Source organism: Conger conger, chromosome 17 (assembly GCF_963514075.1).
Source record: "Conger conger chromosome 17, fConCon1.1, whole genome shotgun sequence".
Lineage (NCBI taxonomy): Eukaryota > Metazoa > Chordata > Actinopteri > Anguilliformes > Congridae > Conger > Conger conger.
Window position 1 is genome coordinate 10,332,106 of NC_083776.1, and position 22,148 is coordinate 10,354,253.

Below are 22,148 nucleotides of genomic sequence, written 5' to 3' on the forward strand. Positions count from 1 at the left end.
GTCAGTTATAGTTTGGTTAATGAATTCTTAGCTTTCTCCTGTTCAGCTTGATTGCGAAAGTCAGGAAGTAAAAGTGACTAGCCTACGGTTTGTCTTTAATGTTTATATGGTTTGGGGGAGAAGGGGCAGGGTGCCACACATCTGGCTGCAGAAGTGCATAGGGGCACTTGTTCTGGAAAGGTAACAAGAGCACTGCATAGATTCAAGCGATAGGGAAGTGTGTGCGCGTGTGTGGCTCTGCGTCTGCGTGTGTGTGTCTATGCGTGCGTGTCAACGCGTGCGAGCGTGCGCACGTGCGCCCCCCCCCACAGTAAAATAAATGACAGCGGCCCATCTGGCATTTGCCCAAAGCACCAGATGGCCAGCCAGGAAACACGGGAGAGGACAAACCAGCCATCACGTCTAAAACACAATTTATGCACAATTTACTGAGAAAAAATATTTTAATTACTTACAGGTGTTATATTTCCTTAAAATAAAAACATCACGCAATGCCAAAGTTTAATAAAGTTTGAATAAACATAAAAAAAAAAAAAAAAACTTACGGTTTTTTTAAGGAATTTAAGGAATTTTAAGCCCTTCCAATCTGATTAAATATACTTAGAAATCCACCCCTGCAAATGAGTCAGTACCAATTGTTTTCATTGTTTCTTACAATTTTCACAAAGCCCACTAAGTGTTCTGACACTGTAATCATCTTAGAAATGGAATTGCCAATGTTCACAAAAATGTTTTGGATGCAGATGTTCCTCAGCTCGATTATCTAAAAACATGGGGTGGGTGAGATTCAGTGAAAGCTGCCATCAGAGACAGAGAGGGACAGCCAATGATCAGATTGTACACTGAAGAATGTAGCTTCAAAACAAAGAACTAAGCTATGGGAGCCTGATAATAATGGTGAAATGTACAGTGCATCCAGAAAGTATTCACAGTATTCTATTGCTTTATAGTGATTATATTTTCAATTTTGGTTTGATGCTGTTCATTCAATATGCAGTGTAAGTACTGAAATTGTACAGTGTATTACTCAATAACACACACACACACACACACACACACACACACTGAAAGATAAAAAGGTAGATAAAGTAAAGGGGGATTAAGTGATTGAGTTCTTCTGCTCTCAGTACCCCTGAAACGCTCCCACAACCTCCCGTTGACAGTGTCTTATTTTAGTCAGGGAGGTGACCAAGAACCCGATGGTCACTCTGTCAGAGCTCCAGCGTTCCTCTGTGGAGAGAGGAGAACCTTCCAGAAGGACAACCATCTCTGCAGCAATCCACCAATCAGGCCTGTATGGTAGAGTGGCCAGACGGAAGCCACTCCTTAGTAAAAGGCACATGGCAGCCCGCCTGGAGTTTGCCAAAAGGCACCTGAAGGACTCTCAGACCATGAGAAACAAAATTATCTGGTCTGATGAGACAAAGATTGAACTCTTTGGCGTGAATGTCAGGCGTCATGTTTGGAGGAAACCAGGCACCGCTCATCACCTGGCCAATACCATCTCTACAGTGAAGCATGGTGGCAGGAACTGGGAGACTAGTCAGGATTGAGGGAAAGATGAATGCAGCAATGTACAGAGACATCCTGGCTGAAAACCTGCTCCAGAGCGCTCTTGACCTCAGACTGGGGCGACAGTTCATCTTTCAGCAGAACAACGACCCACACACAGCCAAGATATCAAAGGAGTGGCTTCAGGACAACTCTGTGAATGTCCTTGAGTGGCCCAGCCAGAGCCCAGACTTGAATCCGATTGAACATCTCTGGAGAGATCTGACAATGGCTGTGCACCGACACTCCCCATCCAACATGATGGAGCTTGAGAGGTGCTGCAAAGAGGAATGGGTGAAACTGCCCAAAGATAGGTGTGCCAAGCTTGTGGCATCATATTCAAAAAGACTTGAGGCTGTAATTGCTGCTGAAGGTGCATCAACAAAGTATTGAGCAAAGGCTGTGAATACTTATGTACATGTGATTTCTTAGTTTTTTATTTTTAATAAATTTGCTAAAATTTCAAAAAAACTTCTTTCATGTTGTCATTATGGGGTGTTGTGTGTAGAATTTTGAGGAAAAAAATGAATTTATTCCATTTTGGAATAAGACTAACATAACAAAATGTGGGAAAGTGAAATGCTGTGAATACTTTCCGGATGCACTGTATGTCCATCCCTTTGCCTTTCAAGGATCTCTAAGCACTTTACAATGAAGAGGGGCTAAGTGACAGAAACCTCAAACTCATAGAACCAGCCGGGTTCAGCCCGTCTTTGTGCTGAGGGGTAGTGAGATTTCTTTGGCCTAAGGACTGATTGGATGGCCAGATTGAGAGAGCCAGGTTGTGAATGTGTCTTGAACAGGCTCTTGAACAGAAGAAGTGATTTCAAAAGGCCATCATTTTGATGAGACGCTGAAAGACGTCATTCAGTTGAAATGTTAAAGATTTGGCCGCTGTTAAATATTCAGTTCCACCATTTAACTGAAAGGATATGTATATTTAGCACCCTTAAATTACTTACAGTAAAAAAGCAGTATGGAAAATAACAGTTAATCAAACAGGGTACACTGCCAAACAATGGTCAAATGTTTAGTGTTTGGTTGTCACTCTGCTCACTTTGTGAAACAGAGTCCTAGATTTTTGGAGAAATGCCTGTTTCACAGGGCAGTTGGGAAATAGATTCATCCGTTTTGAAAGTGTAAAGGAGCCTGTGTATGAATATATCTAAGTCCAGCCAAGTTTTAAAATGTACACATCCTGGTACCAGTCCTTTTTTTAGAATAAGCACAGCAATTACTGACATCTCATCTTTGTTTTAATTGTGTGCGTCTTTGAGAGTTTTAAAAACAAATTATTCAGACTGTGCAGCCAGCATCGCTTACCTACAAAAAGCAGAGCATTACTAAAAAAGATATGTATCGTAAAATGTTCATATTGCTCATGTTCTTTGTCACTAAAAAAATGTGTGTATTACAAAAATAACAGAGACTTAACCCACAGGCAAATTTGAAAATAGTTTGAAAATATGACAATTCAGTCAGCAATTATGTTCATTCCACACATTTGTTTCTTGTTTGCAGCCGATTAACAGTGATTTAAGTGGTATTATTATGATTAAAATTCTATAAAATGATGTTTTGGAAATGTTTTGGAACTGGTTAAACAGAGGTGATGGTTGATGGTTTCATCTGCTGATCTATGGATTTGTTTACCTTCATACAGCCAGTCTGCGATGCCGTTGAAAATGGCTCCTTCCTGTCCAGACGAGGTCAGTCTCAAAGAACTTCCTTTGATATCTGGCTGGTAGTAAATGTTGTTTTCAAAGATGTAAACCTGATAAACAAGAGAGGAAATGACATCTAAGTTAAAAATGCTGCATTTAATCTCTAAGTTCATCAAGTCTAACAACAACCTGATATGTTGTATTAATATTCAAACTAACAATGAAGTGCAGATGTTAATTTGACAAGGCAAAGGAATACAGTATGCAAATAGGGTCCATACATTATTAATACATTTATAGTCGTTAGCAAGTGTCAAAAATGATACACAAGGTTTTTAGGCATACATATTGTAATAGACTATTGAGGTCAAAAATAAATAGTGCTTGAAGTAGATGAAAAATATTATTCCACTGTAGATCTCTGTCAACACATTATAATAATGTACAGTACTTTTTATGCTAAATGCTTTTTTTGTTTCATTTGTTTAGACAGTTACAGTGAGATCTTTGGTTCTATTTAAAATTGTTTTCGAGTCAACGAGAGAGTGAGAAATTACTTTTATAAATTACTTAGATACATCACACACTGTGTGTGGGTGACATGAGGCAGAAAGGGAGAGAGGGAGAACGAGAGCGAATGTTTGTTCTCATTTTTTACTTTCTGTGCAAGTATTCAGCACTACTACTAATGCCCCATTGACAATGTATCTATTTGTAACCTTAATGTTTACAATACACAGGATTAGAAAACCCACAAAGAAAACAGACCCACAAGCACACTGCATATAAGGAAAATATTCTCTGCTGGTTTCCCAAACAAGGGCTCCAGCCTCCCCTGGCCTGTACAGGCCAGTATGCCATGTCCTCTGGCTCCTTACCAACTGCTGGTACCGGATCCCCCAGGATGCAAACTGGAGAACTGAATTGGCAACCTCTGGAGGATTCAGCTCCTGGACCTCCCTAAAGCACAAACGTAATTCAGAGAGCAATCAACGTGTCACCTTTCCGACAGAGCTGTGAACCTCCCTACCCCTCCTTATTGATACTGTACATACCTGGTATGCAAGTTGTATATCAAGTATGAGGCCAGGAAAGAGTACCGGAAAACCTATGAGATAAAGAAGAAACATAATGTGGCATCATCATCACAATCTTGGATGTACACTGGATAAAACTGGTCATTCATCGACTGGTAGCATGTAGCAGTGACACAGTTAAAATGTTCCTGGCAGCGTTTTACCAGTTTACCAGTTAACAAATGAGGCATGAGGAACTACTGAAGCATATTCTATATGATTTATTAAATCTCCTCGTTTTATGACTAAAAGCCAGAGATGTAGTTCTAATGCATGTGATCATACAATATACACAGCACACCATTGAGAGCTCTGCACATATGGATAAGCATATATATATATATATATATATATATATATATATATATATATATATATATATATATATATTATATGTCCTTCAACAAGTAATATTTATACTCATTTTGATGTTACCCGTGTTTTCATGGCAACTTCTGTAGTCAGAGTATTGCCTTAATGGGGTTACGGTCAAATTATTAGGGTTCTTCTTCTCCGTCTTCTTCTTTGCAAGGTCAGTAGCATATAATAGTTGCCATAACTCATTATAAAACCACAGTGTAGGATTATTCTGTTCTGGATTATAGCATTCTTATTGATTTCATTTTAATGAGAAACCTCTTTAAAAAGGTACAACCCATGAAAGTAACCCAAAGCCATCACTGTCATAATTTGTCAGTTAAAGAGTTAACGCCATGATGGCAGCAAGCGTATTTGTGCTGTAATTAGGTGCTTTTAAAAATGTGAATTTGCATAATAATAGGACTCACGCCCCGGAGCAGGCGCTCAATCATCGGCACAATGGAGGCGAGCAGCCCAGCCCTCGCCGGGACTCAATCGCCCATGAAGAGCGTGTGAGTGATGTACCTGTCTGTGCGCTCTCCATCTTGATTTGAGCTCTCCCAGGGAGTGACTGGGGGAGCGGCGGTGGCGTTACGGAGCTACAGTGAGTCATCTGTCATTAGGGCGGCCAGGGGAGTCTCTCTCTCTCTGCCAGACAATGCGCCCCTGATAAGGTGATCTGCAGGCCCTACTCCTGAAGGCCCACAGGTCCAGTGTCTGCTGGGCTACTGGGCTACTCAGCCCTGCTCCTGAAGGCCCACAGGTCCAGTGCCTGCTGGGCTACTCAGCCCTGGTCCTGATGGCCCACAGGCCCAGTGCCTGCTGGACTACTTAGCCCTGGTCCTGAAGGCCCACAGGTCCAGTGTCTGCTGGGCTACTGAGCTACTCAGTCCTGCTCCTGAAAACCCACAGGTCCAATGCCTGCTGGGCTACTCAGCCCTGGTCCTGAAGGCCCACAGGTCCAGTGTCTGCTGGGCTACTGAGCTACTCAGCCCTGCTCCTGAAGGCCCACAGGTCCAATGCCTGCTGGGCTACTCAGCCCTGGTCCTGAAGGCCCACAGGTCCAGTGTCTGCTGGGCTACTGAGCTACTCAGTCCTGCTCCTGAAGACCCACAGGTCCAATGCCTGCTGGGCTACTCAGCCCTGGTCCTGAAGGCCCACAGGTCCAGTGTCTGCTGGGCTACTGAGCTACTCAGTCCTGCTCCTGAAGACCCACAGGTCCAGTATCTGCTGGGCAACAGGGCTACTCAGCACTGCTAGCCACATCGCCACAACCCTCTCACACTGCATCTATATCCTGTTCGATAATGTAATTAAGCACAAGATATAATCAGTCTTCACTGATGAAATATTGGCCTCTGCAGTTTTTTTTTACATAAATTTGCGTCGGAAGAGCTTCTGCACTGTAACTCTTTCTGCCCTGAAGTGGAGTGGCCATGCAAATATTTGGACTGAACATTAGTCAACCCTAGTTTAATCTTACTTACAGAGCACCAGGAAGAGCCAGATGAGCACCTCATAGGTCAGTGCATACGAGGTGCCCACAGTGGGTAACCGTGACATGAATTACAATATAACTAAGTGGGGAAAAAAAGCTTTTTCAGGTGCTCTACTGTGCGCCACAGTGTTCAGAATGACCTTTGCTGTGGGCAGATTTTTTAGTCAAGAGTCCTCAATATTTCAAGCTGTGAGCTGTCGCAATGCACCACACTATTAATTGAAAAAGTTGTTTTCCATTCGAACTAATCGCAGACTAGAAGACATGGACGCAGAAAAGTTAGGAAGATTATTTCATCTGTCAGCGGACTGCCAAATAAACCAGAGCTGGAATGCTTTCACGTGAACACATGCACATTGTCACCTGTAGCAAAGGGTTAAACCATGGTCCCCTTGTGCAATGCTTTCTTCATTGTCATTTCCTTCAAGCTTCTCTGAATATTGCACTTGCATGAAAATGCCAAGAATGCAAACTTTGATGATTGGTGAATGATTGTATTAAAAAGGTGTTCCTTTGTTTTGCTTTCACCTCTGGCTAAGTGGTCCCGTGGGTTCATTCCCTGGTCAAGAATTAAAATAAATGGATTGTGGGTAATTAATCATGCGACAAGCTTGTGTGCAGCAAATTCAACCATCATTAATCGGGGCAGCCAGTTCTTAGGAGCTGCTGAGCTTTGAAAATGGCTCCCACTGTGGGACGAGCACAGTTATAATACCTAAACATTGCAATGCTATGTATGCATTTAGTACAAGGTGAGCTTCTATCCAAGAAATGGAGGTAATGGAAATTGAGATTTAGATGTCAGACGTGGACTGCCCTAACACGCCCAGATCAAGTGAATCTGATCTCACATTCACATCCCCCCCCGAGTGCAAAATCAATCACGATATGAAGTGGAAATGCCATCATGATTCATGAGGCGCTGAACAGGGTTGTGGCCTAAAAAACAACACGGCTGTTCCCTTGAGTGCCGTAATGCTGTCACTTTAATGGGGAAACAGCAGGCAGGAGAGGGAGTCCACAAACATACATGCATACTGTACATGCATAAATGATACGTGCATGCACATAGCACAAGTATATCAATTCATGGCAGCAGCCATCACAACAGGCCAATCGAGGCCACAGAGAATTTCATTTTAATCCTTAGTCTTCCTGTTGAACCATATGATTGTACCATAGTAGCCAGATTCCACCAATCTTGAAGAAATCTCTGTGGCACACAAAAGAACATTACAACAATGCTGAAAAGGAGGCAATACATTTTACTCAACCTATACTGTACATATACATATACATATACTGTACACGTGTACAGAATACGTGTTCATATTTTTTAAACAAAATTGGGGATTAATTTCAAGACATAGCGAGAGTGCAATGGCAATCTCTGCATGTTAGTTCATTGGCAAACCTAAAAATGTCTTTGTAGCATTAAAAATGTTGTAGAACTGTTTCGCATTTTATGAATGTACTGTATTTTCTTTCCATTGAGGAGAAAGTATGAGACTGCACTTACAACTGTACCCACTAAAGCTACTCAGCTGCAGTATACCAATGCTGGCTATCTTACAGGGAATATTATAAAGCCTTTCATGTTAGGCTTAAAGCAGGCTTACATGTGAGGAAACATGCCAGAGTAAATTGCATAGATCCTTGAAAAATATAAAGAAAAATTGCCAATAGAGCATCCAAAATGGCTACTGCGCCAGACCTAAGCATAGAACAGCACTTAGCAGGAACACTTCACCGTCCAATGCCAAAATGCATTCCTTCATCGATTCTCCGACAGCAGCTATTCATCAAGGCTTCAGTATTAGCACTTGTAGTAAATAGCCACATAGTATGTCCAGCACATCATCAATTGGAAAGTGATTTCAGTCCTGGCTGTACATTACTGGAAGGAATCTTCAGTGATATGTTTTTATCCTATAATGCGAGACAATTATGCCCATTATAAGCGTGACTAAATTAGATAGGGCTGTACTATTGATGGGTGAACATTTGCTTGGTCTTCAGTACTCTCAGTTCAGCTTGAGTATGAATGAGCTTTCTGAATTAATTATGAATAGTTAATAATGCATGCACAGTTATGATTCATGGGCAAGTACATAGTTTTGTAACACATACATTTCTGAAATATTATTAAAAACCAGTCATGAATGCATTATACAAATTCTATGTAAGCATTTTTTTGCAGTGCTTATGAATGCATTATGAATGTCCTATGCCTGCAGCATTCTCACTAATCCTGAGGTCGGTTGTATTCCAGGTGATGATATAATCAATGCACAAACATTATACGTACAGTCATAATGTAGCCTCAACATGCATTAATGAATATGGGGGTGATTGTGATCAGGTCAGGGGATGTATGTTTAATATAAATTAATAATATTTAATTTGTACTTAAAAATACAGTAAATCAGCTATCTCTGTGAAATTGGATCTTTGTGGATATCCCAAGAAGCTCTGTGATGCAGTTTTTGTCTTGCCCCTAGCACCACGGTGAAAATCTCTTCTCCCCAGGCCAGTGACGGAGGATGTAAAGAGTAAGAGGCCTCCAGTAGGAGGCCTCCAGTGGATCAGTGAATGATGGGAGTTCATCATGTATTACAGGAGGGCCAGGCAGGAATGCACTCTGTAAGAGGGTGAGACACCACTGGCTCTCTGGTTGATTTTTGGGTCAGACTGCGATAGGACTGTTTGAACCTTTGTTTATTCTTTCCTCCCACAGTGTAGGGTTGGGACCACAGTACACACCAAAATTGACATAAGGGCTCCGAATGTCACTGACTTGGGACATGTCTCCTGATTCAAAAGGTACCCTAATATCCAGAAAGAATCAAAAAATCGGATAGATGTTATTTATCTTAGAAATTGGATATACGTCAGGTCCCCAAGAACTCTTGTCTTGTCACAGAGAACCTTGTTCCTGTTGTAAGACCATTTCCTCATGTTTACAAAAATATCACTTTTGACTTTAAACCACGGATCATGACATACAATCAGGGCTCCTGCTTGCACTGCTTGCCTTGGGCCTCAATAACGGTATTATTAAATAATTCACTCCAGCCTTTCTCCATGCTGGGACTCATTACATCGTCAAGGCAACGAAGGAAAAAGCAATTACGCCTTTGTAGATGGAGGATTGAGCTGCAAGTGCTCGGACACGCGTTCCCGCACGCTGGCGCTCAGGTTCCGGGGCCAGCCCGCCGGCCCAAAATAGAGAGGATGGAGGTGGCACTTTTGCGTTCCTTTCATCTACGAGGCATTGATCACCTCACAATCAATGGGATAGGAGATGAGATTAAGAACCTGCCCACTCGTTAGATCTTGCCCCACTGTCCCCCACCCCCACGCAAATATTTCCGCAAGGGCAGCCAAAATGTGAGTAATCTAAAAATGCCCACTGTGTTTGTATTCGAATGTATCACCTCTAGTGCTAGGATAAGGAATTCAGAAAAATAAAGCAATCAAGTAAATAAATTAATGCATTAATAACTAAAGAGCACGGATGTTCTGCACTACTGTGAGAATTTAATTAAAATTGTAGAATACAATGATGTTCGTTGAATCCGAGATGTGAGTGCCAGGAGGGGCAGCGCCTCAGTGCGTGTGATGGAACCAAAGGCACAGCTTTTCAACAACACTGCTCCCAACCCCGGAGCTGACTAGAGCCAGAAAAACCTCACACCCACGTGTGAATTCACATAAATGTTCCTCTAAGCTGCACAAAAGAGAACTCTTTAAACATGGTTTAACCCTCCTGTTGTGTTCCGAATTTGACCGATTTACAAGTTTTCGCCCTGAAAAATGTAGTTAATTGAATCTGTCATAAGGTTCCATGACTTTGTCCACACAGGGCATCTGAACACACAAAATAAAATGAAAATATTCATAAAATCTGGAGTAGACCTGTGGTGTTCCCGGTCAAAAATGACCGGACATTACAAATGAATGCCTAATGCCACACATTTTGTCTTGTCTTCTGGTACCACATAATTAGCAACTCTTTTTCGCTGAATACAGACTGGTATTCTAATTTCTCTGTAGCATTAAAGCAAAGGATGATTAGAATGTTGATAAATGTTTCTAATGTAAATTAATGTTATTTTTTTCTGCCACTTGTAGGAGTAACAAATAGACCTAGGAGAGTACATTAATCGTTTATAAATATTAAAGTACATAAATATGAAAAATTGTTTTTCAAAAAGTGGCAGTGGCAGCTACTGCAATTGAAAAGAAAAATGCATGTAGCCAAATATGTGACCCGTTTTATCATAATCAGTGGTCAGTCACGATTAGCAATTTCACATAAATCGATGTTTATGTAAAGATGTTCATTTTTTATCTTCATTTTGTAGAACAATATCTTGGCTTTCATAATCGGCTTTATGTTAAAATCATTTACTTTTGGAAAGTAAAAAAATAAAGTACTTTAAATACACTTAAAATAGCCTCTACTCTCTGGGATTTAGCATTGACAACTTTCTTGGGCTTGTCAGACAAATCAATGGATTAAGTAAACATTCAGTACAGATAAAGCGACAACGTATTGTGAATACTGTGTGAAACTTCTACACACTTGGTCTTGGTCTTCTTTCTCACCGACTGAGAACCAACAAACTTTTGTGTAGAAATGGGTAGGTTTCCAATCTGTAAACATCACCCAACAAGTTGTACAGTATATGATGCCAGATACAGGGTAGGCCAGGCTATTATGTACCGTGTCTATCTGAGAGCACACACAGCTACATTTGGAGTAACTGTGATTTGTGTCACCGTTTCATCACTGGTGACATTACTGATGGATGGCTTCTAAGAATATTGTAAATAGCAAGATGCCTAAAGTTGCTATGAAGTGTAGCAAGGTGTACCAGGGAGACGTACAAGTTCAAATAAAATAAATAATTAAAATGACATTTTAATTTCACGTAGGCCTATAATTCTAATTTAATCTGACGGCAAGATCAATTGTTTCCAGCCCTCGGAGATGCATTGCCAGGCGACGTAGAGCTTTGGAGCGTTGCTGTGCACTAAACTATGATACAAAACCAGTGGATGAGGAGGATAGCCAATTTAATGGTTGCCTACATGAACGTGAAATGCTCCAAAAAGAGCAGGGGAAATCTATTGCATCTCGCACATCCCACATCACAAATGCCGTTAAACAAGCCCCAGGTCTGTATTGTAGTTAACAAAATAAATGGCAAATGCCTGGCATTATTACAGAGCCTTTATTCAAAGTGCTGTATAATCGATGCTTCTCATTCACCCATTCACACACACACAGCAACTCGTTCAGGTGTATTTTGGGGTTAGATGTCTTGCTCAGGGACACTTTGACACAGCCCAGGCGGGGAACAAACCGGCGACCCTCCGATTGCCAGACAACTGCTCTTACCACCTGAGCCAATGAAATTCTAATACAATCTTCGGGAGGACAGCAGAATGTCGCAACCTTCTATTTTCCCACATATTGATAAATTTGACCAATCAATCAGAAGCTTGGGTGTCAATTGCAGCAGACTAATAATTTTCATTGGCACTTACTTCTGTTGCAGAATTGAGGAACGTAGACCTTATCAAGATTAGGTAACAGATAAATCTGGAGGGTTTGATTTAATCGCATGTGCCCTTAAACAGTTTAAGCGGGTTTGATTTAATCCAGGCTCTAATTAAGCACTAGACACCAGAGCAGAAAACATTTTGGCTGAAGACTTGTAAAAGTATTACATAACTACAAGAAAATAATACCTGTACACAACATATCTAAGATATCATAATATCACCAAGGTAAAAGTACAGAGTACATAGGAAGTGAAATATATTCACTAATAACTGAAGAGTACTCCCACATAATATTATGTATTGAGTAGTGACATATGCCCTAAGTGTTGTTTAGACATAGTGCATTAGTCATAGCTTCAGGCAAGTCATGGTGTGGGATCAATTCAAGCTGTAAGGGTCAAAGGGCATTTCTTTTTCATTTTCAAAGCCCGAAAATATGTATTGATTTCATTGCAACAATGCGTGTAAATAGACAAATCTGTCTCTTTGATCAAATATTGAATCAGAACTTGTTGAAATGCTCTCTATTTGGTAGGGTACCACCATCCTTCTTTTTTTTTTGTGCCAGTTGCTTTACGATGTGGAATATAAATGCACGGGGTAAGTGGTCTCATAAACACAGGTCATGCTATAACAAGGCGATAACATGGAGAATGCAGTCATGATTCTCAATTCATAAAAGAGGTCACTGCTAAGAATTATGGACTATTTCTTCAGTTGGTGAATCCCGTTTCTGGTGGTCAGTTAGATAGCGGGAGTAAATCTTGTTAGCCACAGTGAATTGGGCCCAGTCAATGGTGTTAGATACAGCATTACCAGCGTGAGAGCCTGGAAATATGTTATTGCCACTATCTAGCGAATGGCATTCTAACTTATGAATCATGCCTTTTGAATTAATTATTTTACAATATAATTTGTGAAATATTTATTCTGAAACTCACTGCCTGACTCAAGGCAGAAAAAAATCACACCACACCAAACATTCTTCCTGCTTTTTCTTTTTAAACAAAGCACTTTGAGATCATCTCCGTATGATGAAAAGCGCTATAGACATAAAATGAATTCTTCTTCTTCTTCTTCTTCTTCTTCTTCTTCTTCTTCTTCTTATTATTATTATTATTATTATTATTATTATTATTATTATTATTATTATTATTACTAATGTGCATACCACAAGCCCCATAAATTGATCCGAGATTATCCGAATAGTGTCCTTTACAACTGTCTCTAATGTCATACCATCAACCCCTCAACCCCCACAAACGGATCCTAGATCATCCTAATAGCATCCTTTAAAACTGTCTCTTGTGTCACATCATCAACCTTTCCACACTGACAAACTGATCCTAGATCATCCTAATAGAGTCCTTTAGAGCTGTCACCGGTGTTACACCATCAACCTTTCCACCCCCACAAACTGATCCTAGATCATTCTAATAGAGTCCTTTAGAGCTGTCACTGGTGTCACATTTTAACCTGGAAAAAGCAATCCCAGAAGTTTTCATCAAACTATCGACCTTGCAACCACAACGAAAAGAACCTGGACTACACTTCCTCTGCCGAGATGCAATCTCATCTGCAACACATCGTTATGATACATAAGTATCATAAAACTTCCACTAAATATTCAGGACATGGTTAACACAGGCGACTTCAGCCCTGTTTTAAAGACTGTGTTTTGATTTAATTGTGTCTACCAAAATGGCACCAAATCTTGAGTACACGAAGATTCAATTTTGTATTTCTAAGCATGAATAACAAAGAAAAAAAAATCAACAATAAAAAAGGAATGTCTATTCCCATTGTAGAAGAGTCTCACTGCAATCATTCACAACGGGGCTTACATTGTGTTAAGTAAAAAGTACATCAATTACAGTTAAGCACTGATGTCCTATTCCTCACCATAAACAGCAGCAGTCAGAAAAAAAAATATTTTTTCAACCTATCTTGTCACTTATAAAATAAAACATATAAAACAAAGTTAAAAGTCAACCATACACATATTTCCACAAGAGATGGAGTTGGCCTTGACACTCTGGACTGATAGTACACCTTCCATTAGGAACAACAATCAGCAAACATGGCATGAATACATCAGTCTGGGTGGAATGTGGGGATGAGAAAGCTAATCTTGCCCATTGTCATTCACCCGACAGCCCCAGACTTTGATGAACACCAGATGCCCTGACCCTTCAGATAATCCCTACCGAGTCCCCCAGATCGCAGACTTTGCCCATGGAGTGTAAATAACTCAAAATGGTCATGTGAAGCCAAAACAAATGGCCACGTCCTCTCACAGCTGCTAGGCAAAGGAATGTCCTCAATCACATATGCCAGTTTACTATTCCTACTTTTAGCCTGTCTGGGGCAGTACAGGGCATGAGGAGATGGGACAGGGGAGGGGGTCATCTCATTCGCTGGCATACTTCTACAGTGACTCCTATTGCTGGTGGGGGTGTTTATATATGCCACTAACATCTTGCTTTTGTGTGTGTGTGTGTGTGTGTGTGTATGTATGTCCCTATGTGAGAATAGATTTGTATGTCTGGTGAGTGGGTGTAGGTAAATCCATGCAGGTGTGTGATATTAATTCACCAAAGTTAAGAACTTGTTTGAGAACAGCCAATATTTCAGCACTTACAATGACGGGCCAAATACAGGATGCTAAAAGATAACAACAATGATAATAACTCACAAAAGGCCCCAATGGCAAAACCATAAACTTGCCAAGTATTATAACCCCTGTTAACTCCGCACATTGACAGAGGCAATGGTGATGGGAGTGAAGGCAACTTATAAACAAACAGACAAATGAATAAAGACCATGGGAAAATGCATTCTGACCTAGCAAACCGTGGCTACTCTACGCAAATGCCTTCACTCACAAACTAGCTTCACGTTGTTCTGCCTCACACATGTGCAGTGTTCAGCAAGGCAATGCAGAAGGAGCCCATGGGCAGTGTGGTGGCACGGACGTGTGGGGGCACAGCTGGTGCCGTTGGCTCAGCAAAAGAGAGCCAAACGGCACAGTTGGAGGAAACGGGTCTCAGCCCTGCTCTACAGAGCCTCTGGTGCCGAGAGCCCGAACGGCCTGGCATCACTCTGCCTCAGTTTACCCACAATCCCAAACAAGCTTCCAGACAGGCGGAATGCTGTCATGAATTCTGCTACAACAACTGTTCAAAACTGGTGTGTTTATGAGTGGTTAAATGCGCTCTTCGTTCCACATGCCAGGGTCTAATATGATCTAATAATTTTATCTGTATATATACTGAGGTTTCTGCTCCGCTAGCCTTTAGTGCACTTCATACTAAAGGCAGTTGTGATACAGGATACAGATAATGGAATGATCAACTTTTCAATGCATTCTTCGTAATTATTACAGTCATTTTACTAAATTGAACTCCAACTTATTATTAACACTCGCTAATGTGACAAAGGGCAAAAACTGCAGCATTAAGCAAATGTAAGAGAAAGCGTTTAAGAGAAAGTGGATTAGCAAGATAATTTGCAGGATTGTACACATAAAACAAACCTGGTTGAACAATGATCATCTTAACGGCAAGGTTTCTGTTTCCTATTTCAAGATAATGAACTACTGCTGGCATACATAAATGTGTGTACGCACAAATACACTTACATGCATGGACACTTGAAGCCACAACCACAATTATATTCACGCACAGGTGCACAGACAGTGCATGCACACACACAAGTTTGCGAACACACATTGTTACATACACAAACACACATAAGTCTACACTCAGACAGACACACACACACACACACACACACACACTGAAGCGTATGCATGCACATGTGCAATTTCAATGTTGGGACTATACAAGTCTTCAAGTGACATTGCAGACTAAAATAACTTCAATATCAAATACTATTTCATATTAATTCTTAATAGGACTGGGTGTACACAAATAATTGTTCAGCAATCACTGGATGGAGAAATCAGCAGTATCCCTCAAGTGATGGATAGCTACCCAGAAATACATGTCATATCTGGTCTGATATCCATGCATTTGAATGATGATAATTGGACTTTCTCAGAGCACAATTGTTTTTTCTGGAGCAGTGGGGAGGGGTGGGGGTTGGGGGAGAGCAGCAATAGGCTGGGCTGAAGGGAGCAGTTTTACAGGGGATTTAGGCTATTGACTGTTCACCTGCTGTCAGTCAGTTTGGGAAGTCTGCTGATTTTGGGGTTGCAGGCGATATTGCCACGGCATTATATCATGATAATAACTGAGCTACCATGAGCTGCAGGAAAATTAAGTGTTGTAATGAGAGATCCATATTAATATTGTATTTTTTCATTTTATCTCACACAATGCATTGAAGCAAGCAGGGGAAGCAAACTTTCAGGCACCCCATAAGAAAGTTTCTATTTTTGTAGGTCCAGCAAACGTCACAAATGCAAATGCTTTACCCTCTGTTCAGGGCTGATAGAACATTATAAACAATGCACTGCCATCAGAATATAAATCCTTAATAAGACTCTCAGGGCATACATATTAGAAAACACAAGCATTGCAACAAACATGGCCGTGGTTGATGCAAAGATGGCTGAGGACAGCAGGGGTTGTGGGAAAAATGTTGAAGTTGGAAAAACCAAGATGGGCAGTGGGCTCAAGAATGAATGACACCCTTGATAGATACGCATTATACTGTTATTGACGTAAGCTTTATTTTCCAAAATGTGTGGTGCGCTTTATTAATGATTCAATGGAAACCAAAGCTTTACATTTAACAAGAAAATAAGGCACCCCTGGTTTAATACTTTGTGCGAACACCTCTGGCAAAGACGATAGCCTTGGGTATTTTCCCAAAATGTATGAGAAGACATTTGGAGGGATTTTGATCATTCCTCCATGCAGAACTTTTCAGAATCATTGATATCAGTTTAGGCCACAGGTTTTCCATGGCTCAGTGTGGCAACTGAGAGGTCCATTGCAGAATTTGGATGTTGTTTTTACTAAACCACCTCTATGTGGACTTTGATGTATGCTTAGAGACGTATTCCTGCTTGGATAATCTACCAGACTCCATATTTTCTAGAGGCAACCAGATTTTCTGCCAAGATTTTCTAGTACATTGTTGAATTCATTGCGCCATTGATCTTAAATAGTGTCCCTGAACCACTGGCAGAAAAACCGGTTGACAAAAGGATTTTGCATGCTTATTACATCAATATTTCCTTTAGACTGAGACTAAATAAATTAAAGTTAATTTGTAGTGCCAATTTCACTCTGTTTGATTTACAATAATTGTTAGGGGTGCCAATGATGTTGGCATCTGTGCTTTTCAGAAAAAAATAGACTACTAAATGAAAAAACATTCAAACATGAGAGCAAATGCATTGTAATAAAAGTATATAGTTTCATCAGGAGCATTTGGGGGTTGCTCAGGGACACTTCGACACAGCCCGGGCAGGGGATCGAACCGGCAACCCTCCGACTGCCAGACAACTGCTCTTACTGCCTGAGCCATGTCACCCCCTATTAAGGGCATTGAAAATTCTGGAGCCCACGGTATGTTTCGGAAAGCCGAGAGTATCATTTTCCATCATACATATGCATATATTATGATGAAAGTGCATATACTGTACGTAAGATCACAGCCATATCTGGGGAGTAGGAGACCAGGGTTCAGGTTCCATCTCCATCAATAAGCTCTTAACCTCTGATGTATGCAAGCCTGGGGTAGATAATATGGCACACGGCTGAAATCCAAGCGATCTTCCCACCCCAGAACCACACAGCCTGGAGTGGTTTATTCAGCTTACACCTCAGCAATTACCATAAATGAATACTAAATAACAAAGCACAAAAAATAAAATGGGCATCTATAGCTTTATTAATTTTATTATACACTTTTGCTCAAAGCAAGGTCCACTGTCATCATGGCAAACAATCAGAGGAGATAAGCTGAATATCTACAAACACAAGAACACGATTTAGCGCAGGGCTGATCATATTCAACCCCAACGCAAGGCAGTCAGCCAACGGAACAAATTCATTATGAGATACTTTTAGTACTAATCATTTCTCTGGGCCAACTTCACTCTACGGATAGACCTCTGCCTGCTCATATTGTGGTGATTCACTTGTAGCACTGCTCACTGGTTTTCTGTTCTGTACCAGATTGTCAACTTATGTTGTGGAAAAGTTTACTTCAGTCCTGACGCACTGAAGAGGAAGAATAACTGAGCAATTTAAAATGAGTGACCATCGCTCCAGTTGGTACGCTCTAGCTCAACTCCTCAGCTCAATTAACCTTATCACTAAGGCACTCAGGATGTACATAGTATACAGTTCAATGATTTGTCAGCCCTGTGGAAGTGAAACTGCAGCCAAATGAAATGCATAAAATTAAAATGGCTGCCGTGTTGTTCATCCACAATCATGAGTTATTCCAGAATGTATCTTCTAAAATATGGTAGTATGTTATTGCTGAACATATGCCTTTATAAACAAGTGTCTATCCTTATCCAAATGTATCATTGTTCATTATATTAAATACAGGCAACAAAGTCGGCACCCCTAAACCATAATGCCTGCTCCTCAGTGCCTCTTTTAGTTTACCAGACCAATAAGGTTTTTGAAAAAGCCATCAATCAACACCCTTTCTGTTTCAATGTCAACATCAGATGACAGTTTAAGAGCAGACTTCAGGCTGCCGACTAGTATCGCAGGGGAAAAGGCACAGCTCCCCAGAGAGACTGAACCGAGACATGCTGTTCCACAGTCAATAAAATCAAAGCCCCAGAAAGACTACCCTTCCCCGACTTCAAAACCCCCTATCTGCAAACACACACACGGTCCGCTGTGGATATTACCAGCGCGCTGAAAGCGCTACGCAGACGCGCGTGACAAACACGGCTGGAGAATCAGCGGATGCCAGGCCGTACGTATCCAGCAGGCTCTGGGTAAGGGCCAGGCAGGAGTTAGGCCTGGGCAGCGCACTCGCTGCCCAGCGTGGAGAGATTAATGAGAATGACTGACCTGTTTCACGTCGTACCCCAGCAGCACGAAGTTCAAGTCTGGAGAGACCGAAAACTTTGAGGCCTTAAATGTTGCCTGTCAAGAGAAAGAGAGAAAGGGCGCATTTTTCTTTCATACTGCATGGCGATACAGGTAACATCACATAGCCTGGCCAGTCTGCCACACACAAACTCTAACTAACAACACATAATTAATGTTTTTTTCAAGATTCAATAAATATTTGAACATTCGTTTAATATTTGTTGAACATTACATTAAGTGATTGACTTTATACATGTAACAAACCAATTGGATGGAAGTAAATAAAAGTTTAAATATCAGCCTTCACTAATCATCAGAGAATCAACCAGGTGTGTCAGAACTGTAATCACTTTGTTATAATTATATATATTATATTATGATATAGCTGTCAGTTAAGCTTTTAAAAATAATAATAATATGCAAATGTAATGTCAGTTGAAGCGGACAGCTTAATGGGGATGTTTCGATTTTGTGATCAACCAAAGATCCATTTGAAATCCATTTGGAAATGTAAATGTACCTTTCATTAGTGTGTAATTAAATGTCAATAATAGTCTGCTCCTGTATTCATGATTAAAAGGACTTGTATATGACATGCATGCAGTTTCGACCCACGCATGCATACAGCCTGCCCAAGCTTTACCACAGCACTAATCAGTGTGTGGAATTGAGCCATTATGCTATTATGCTGCACATTATATTATAGCAATAGCATGACAAATGCACTATTCATTTCAAGACAGATGAAAGAAGAAGCCGAAGAAGAAGAAGAAGAAGAAGAAGAAGAAGAAGAAGAAGAAGAAGAAGAAGTGCTGTAAAATTGTGCTTTATTGTTTACCTTGGGACAGAAGTTTAATCCGTTTCAGATAATAAAGATACTTATGTTATTAATTTGTGTGTAACAGCATTAAATACATTGCTGATTGCTCTGGGAGTCTCTGAGGACTGTTACTTTCTATATGATAGATTGAGCCATCCTATCAACATGAAGTGTCAATATCATTTATCTGGCAGCTCCTAGAAGGTTTCATTGCATTTTATCTCTCCTCCTGTCCAGCTCTGCATTTTTCAGACTCTCTAATGATCCGATCGACCAGAATTAGCCAGAGACCAGGAGCAATGGTTAGATCGCTGTTGGCATTTCTGTCGATGTCTTGGTGCATTAAACATGATCAACAGCAAAAAACCCTTTGTTACACAGCTCAGGTTAATTAGTAACTCTTTGTAGCGACCCTGGCACAGCAGGTGGAACACACCAAACAGTAACCATAGCAAAGGCTTCCCACTGAGGTCTATGGTTCACATGGTGACTGATATAATAATGCAGGAAGTGGGTTTCGTAGAGAGCCGTTGATTGTAATGAATTCAGGCACCATTATGGAAATAGCTACAACAGCCATTACAGCTTGTAGGGAAAATGTGACAAAGAAATACAAAAAATGAATATTTGAATAACTATAAAAAACATATTTTTTTATCCAATGGATGGCTGACAATTTGTATGGCCTATTCATGTACTAATTTAACTGTACCTCTCAGGGTGAGCATCGCTCTAGGTAGAAATGTTCCAATTTTCTCATTACCTTCAGAAAGGTTACTTACAAAAGTGGTGTTCTTCAAAAGCAGCTCGCTGTGATTGCTCTGAACATTTGTTTTCATAACATCCCCATCTCTGGTCCTGAAAACAATTTCTTCATCTGTAAAGGGAAAATAGACAAAAGAATACAATCACTGTTTGACCTTCATTTAATACATTTAATATTTAATGGACCTTGATGCAGGCATCAGTGTGATGCAGTTGCACACAGAGGACCGGGGTTCGTGTCCCGGTCCTGCCAAGGCTGGGTTTGGCCGGCATGATTTGCTCGCCGCTCCGAGGGTAGAGGGAGTGACTCGGCAGGGACACAATAGTGCCCTGATTGCACTTGCCTTGGAGTCACGGTCGTGGCCTTTCTAGATCGCTAGATCTCCTGAGCCGCTGCTGGACCAGGCCGTAGTGGTGTGTCCTCAGCTAACATGGGAGATTGGAATAGATAGGGTACGATTGGCTACCAAATTCAGAGAAAATTGGAAAAATCGGAATCTACAAATTTACAGAAGAAAAAAAATCTAATTTAAAGAAAATAAATGTTGAAGCATCTTCACAAGGTATGTGTGGAGAAGCAGGAGGGCTGGGGGGTGTTTCTCTGTGAGCACGGCCAATGGGTGTTAGGATTTTCACAATGTTTTCAAAACATTGCAACCATTGAGAAAATTGTGTACAGCAGCTTTAAGACTAAATTAGGTAAATAAATCAGCAGCAGACCTTGCCATAAGACCAACATACATCTCCCCAAGGCTGTTCTCATATTTATAGCCACCACTCCTTCTACAGGTGGTAAAAAAATAAAATAATACATCATTAGAATGCATGGAGCAGGGTGACATTTTAAACAAGAATGTTAAAGCAGGGACTGACAGTGACTTTGAGCAAAGGATGTAGTTTTCATAGCAGTAATACATATTTTGTCCAAAGGAGAGGATCAGTTGCTGGCAGTTGGAGGGTTCAGTGTGTGGGTGTGGGTGTGTCAAGGTATCTCTGAGCAAGACACCTAACCTTCAATGTTCCTGACAAGCTGGTTGGTGCCTTGCATGGAAGCCGATCGCTGCTGGTGTGGGAGTGAGAGTGTGAATGGGTGAATGAGGAGCATCTATTATACAGCGGATCATTTAAATGGTGGGGGGCACAGCCTGGCAAGTACACACTCTCATTTCCGTGTGCCATGCAGCAGGGGAGTGAGTTATTATCTTTGTTTTCACTGGTTTCAGTGATAAACAATTAATATATATACATGGTCCAAGAAGGGGATAGACAGAGAGAAAGAGAGAGAGAAAGATAGACACAACACAAATAGCCCTACACACAGAATACTCACACAGCACTTGAAGTGTGGTCTAACAAGGGTATTGTATAAGGTCAATATAATGTCAATGAGTATGAATCAAAGGAAGTCATACTCATCTTATACCATAGCCTTGTTAGAGTACTGTGTGCAGTTCTGGGGACCGCACTAAAAGAATGATATAGATGTGAGAAATCTTTTGCAATATTCTGCTGTACTTAGTTATTCCTGCTGCAGCCTATTGTCCAAGACTAATGAACAGCTGCCTGTTGATTAATTAATTAAGCAAAGACACCTGGTTCTGTGCAGTGACTGACAGCAAACCCCTGTTTAATCTACTCCTCATTTGGAAAGCTCCTCAGCCATCATGCAGTAATTGTTAGACTTGGTATGTAATTACAGGCTAGATTTAGAGTGAGGCTATCAATTTGGAATCGATTGTATTCCCACAAAAAAATGCAATTAATCATATAATCATATCAACTTCAGCTGGGTTTCATTTAAGCACT

The 22,148-nt window shown here is 40.8% G+C and overlaps 1 protein-coding gene across 1 annotated transcript in view; it reads right to left on the bottom strand.

The window, feature by feature from the left end:
- LOC133116891 (inactive dipeptidyl peptidase 10-like) overlaps positions 1 to 22,148 on the bottom strand; it is a 64,076-nt gene that overhangs the window by 19,727 nt on the left and 22,201 nt on the right. The window contains exons 5-9 of the mRNA XM_061226897.1: positions 20,360 to 20,454; positions 18,737 to 18,811; positions 4,271 to 4,323; positions 4,094 to 4,175; positions 3,205 to 3,325 (exon numbers count right to left, since the gene is read on the bottom strand). Of these exons, the coding sequence (XP_061082881.1) occupies positions 3,205 to 3,325; positions 4,094 to 4,175; positions 4,271 to 4,323; positions 18,737 to 18,811; positions 20,360 to 20,454 (426 nt within the window). The remainder of the gene's footprint in view (positions 1 to 3,204; positions 3,326 to 4,093; positions 4,176 to 4,270; positions 4,324 to 18,736; positions 18,812 to 20,359; positions 20,455 to 22,148) is intronic.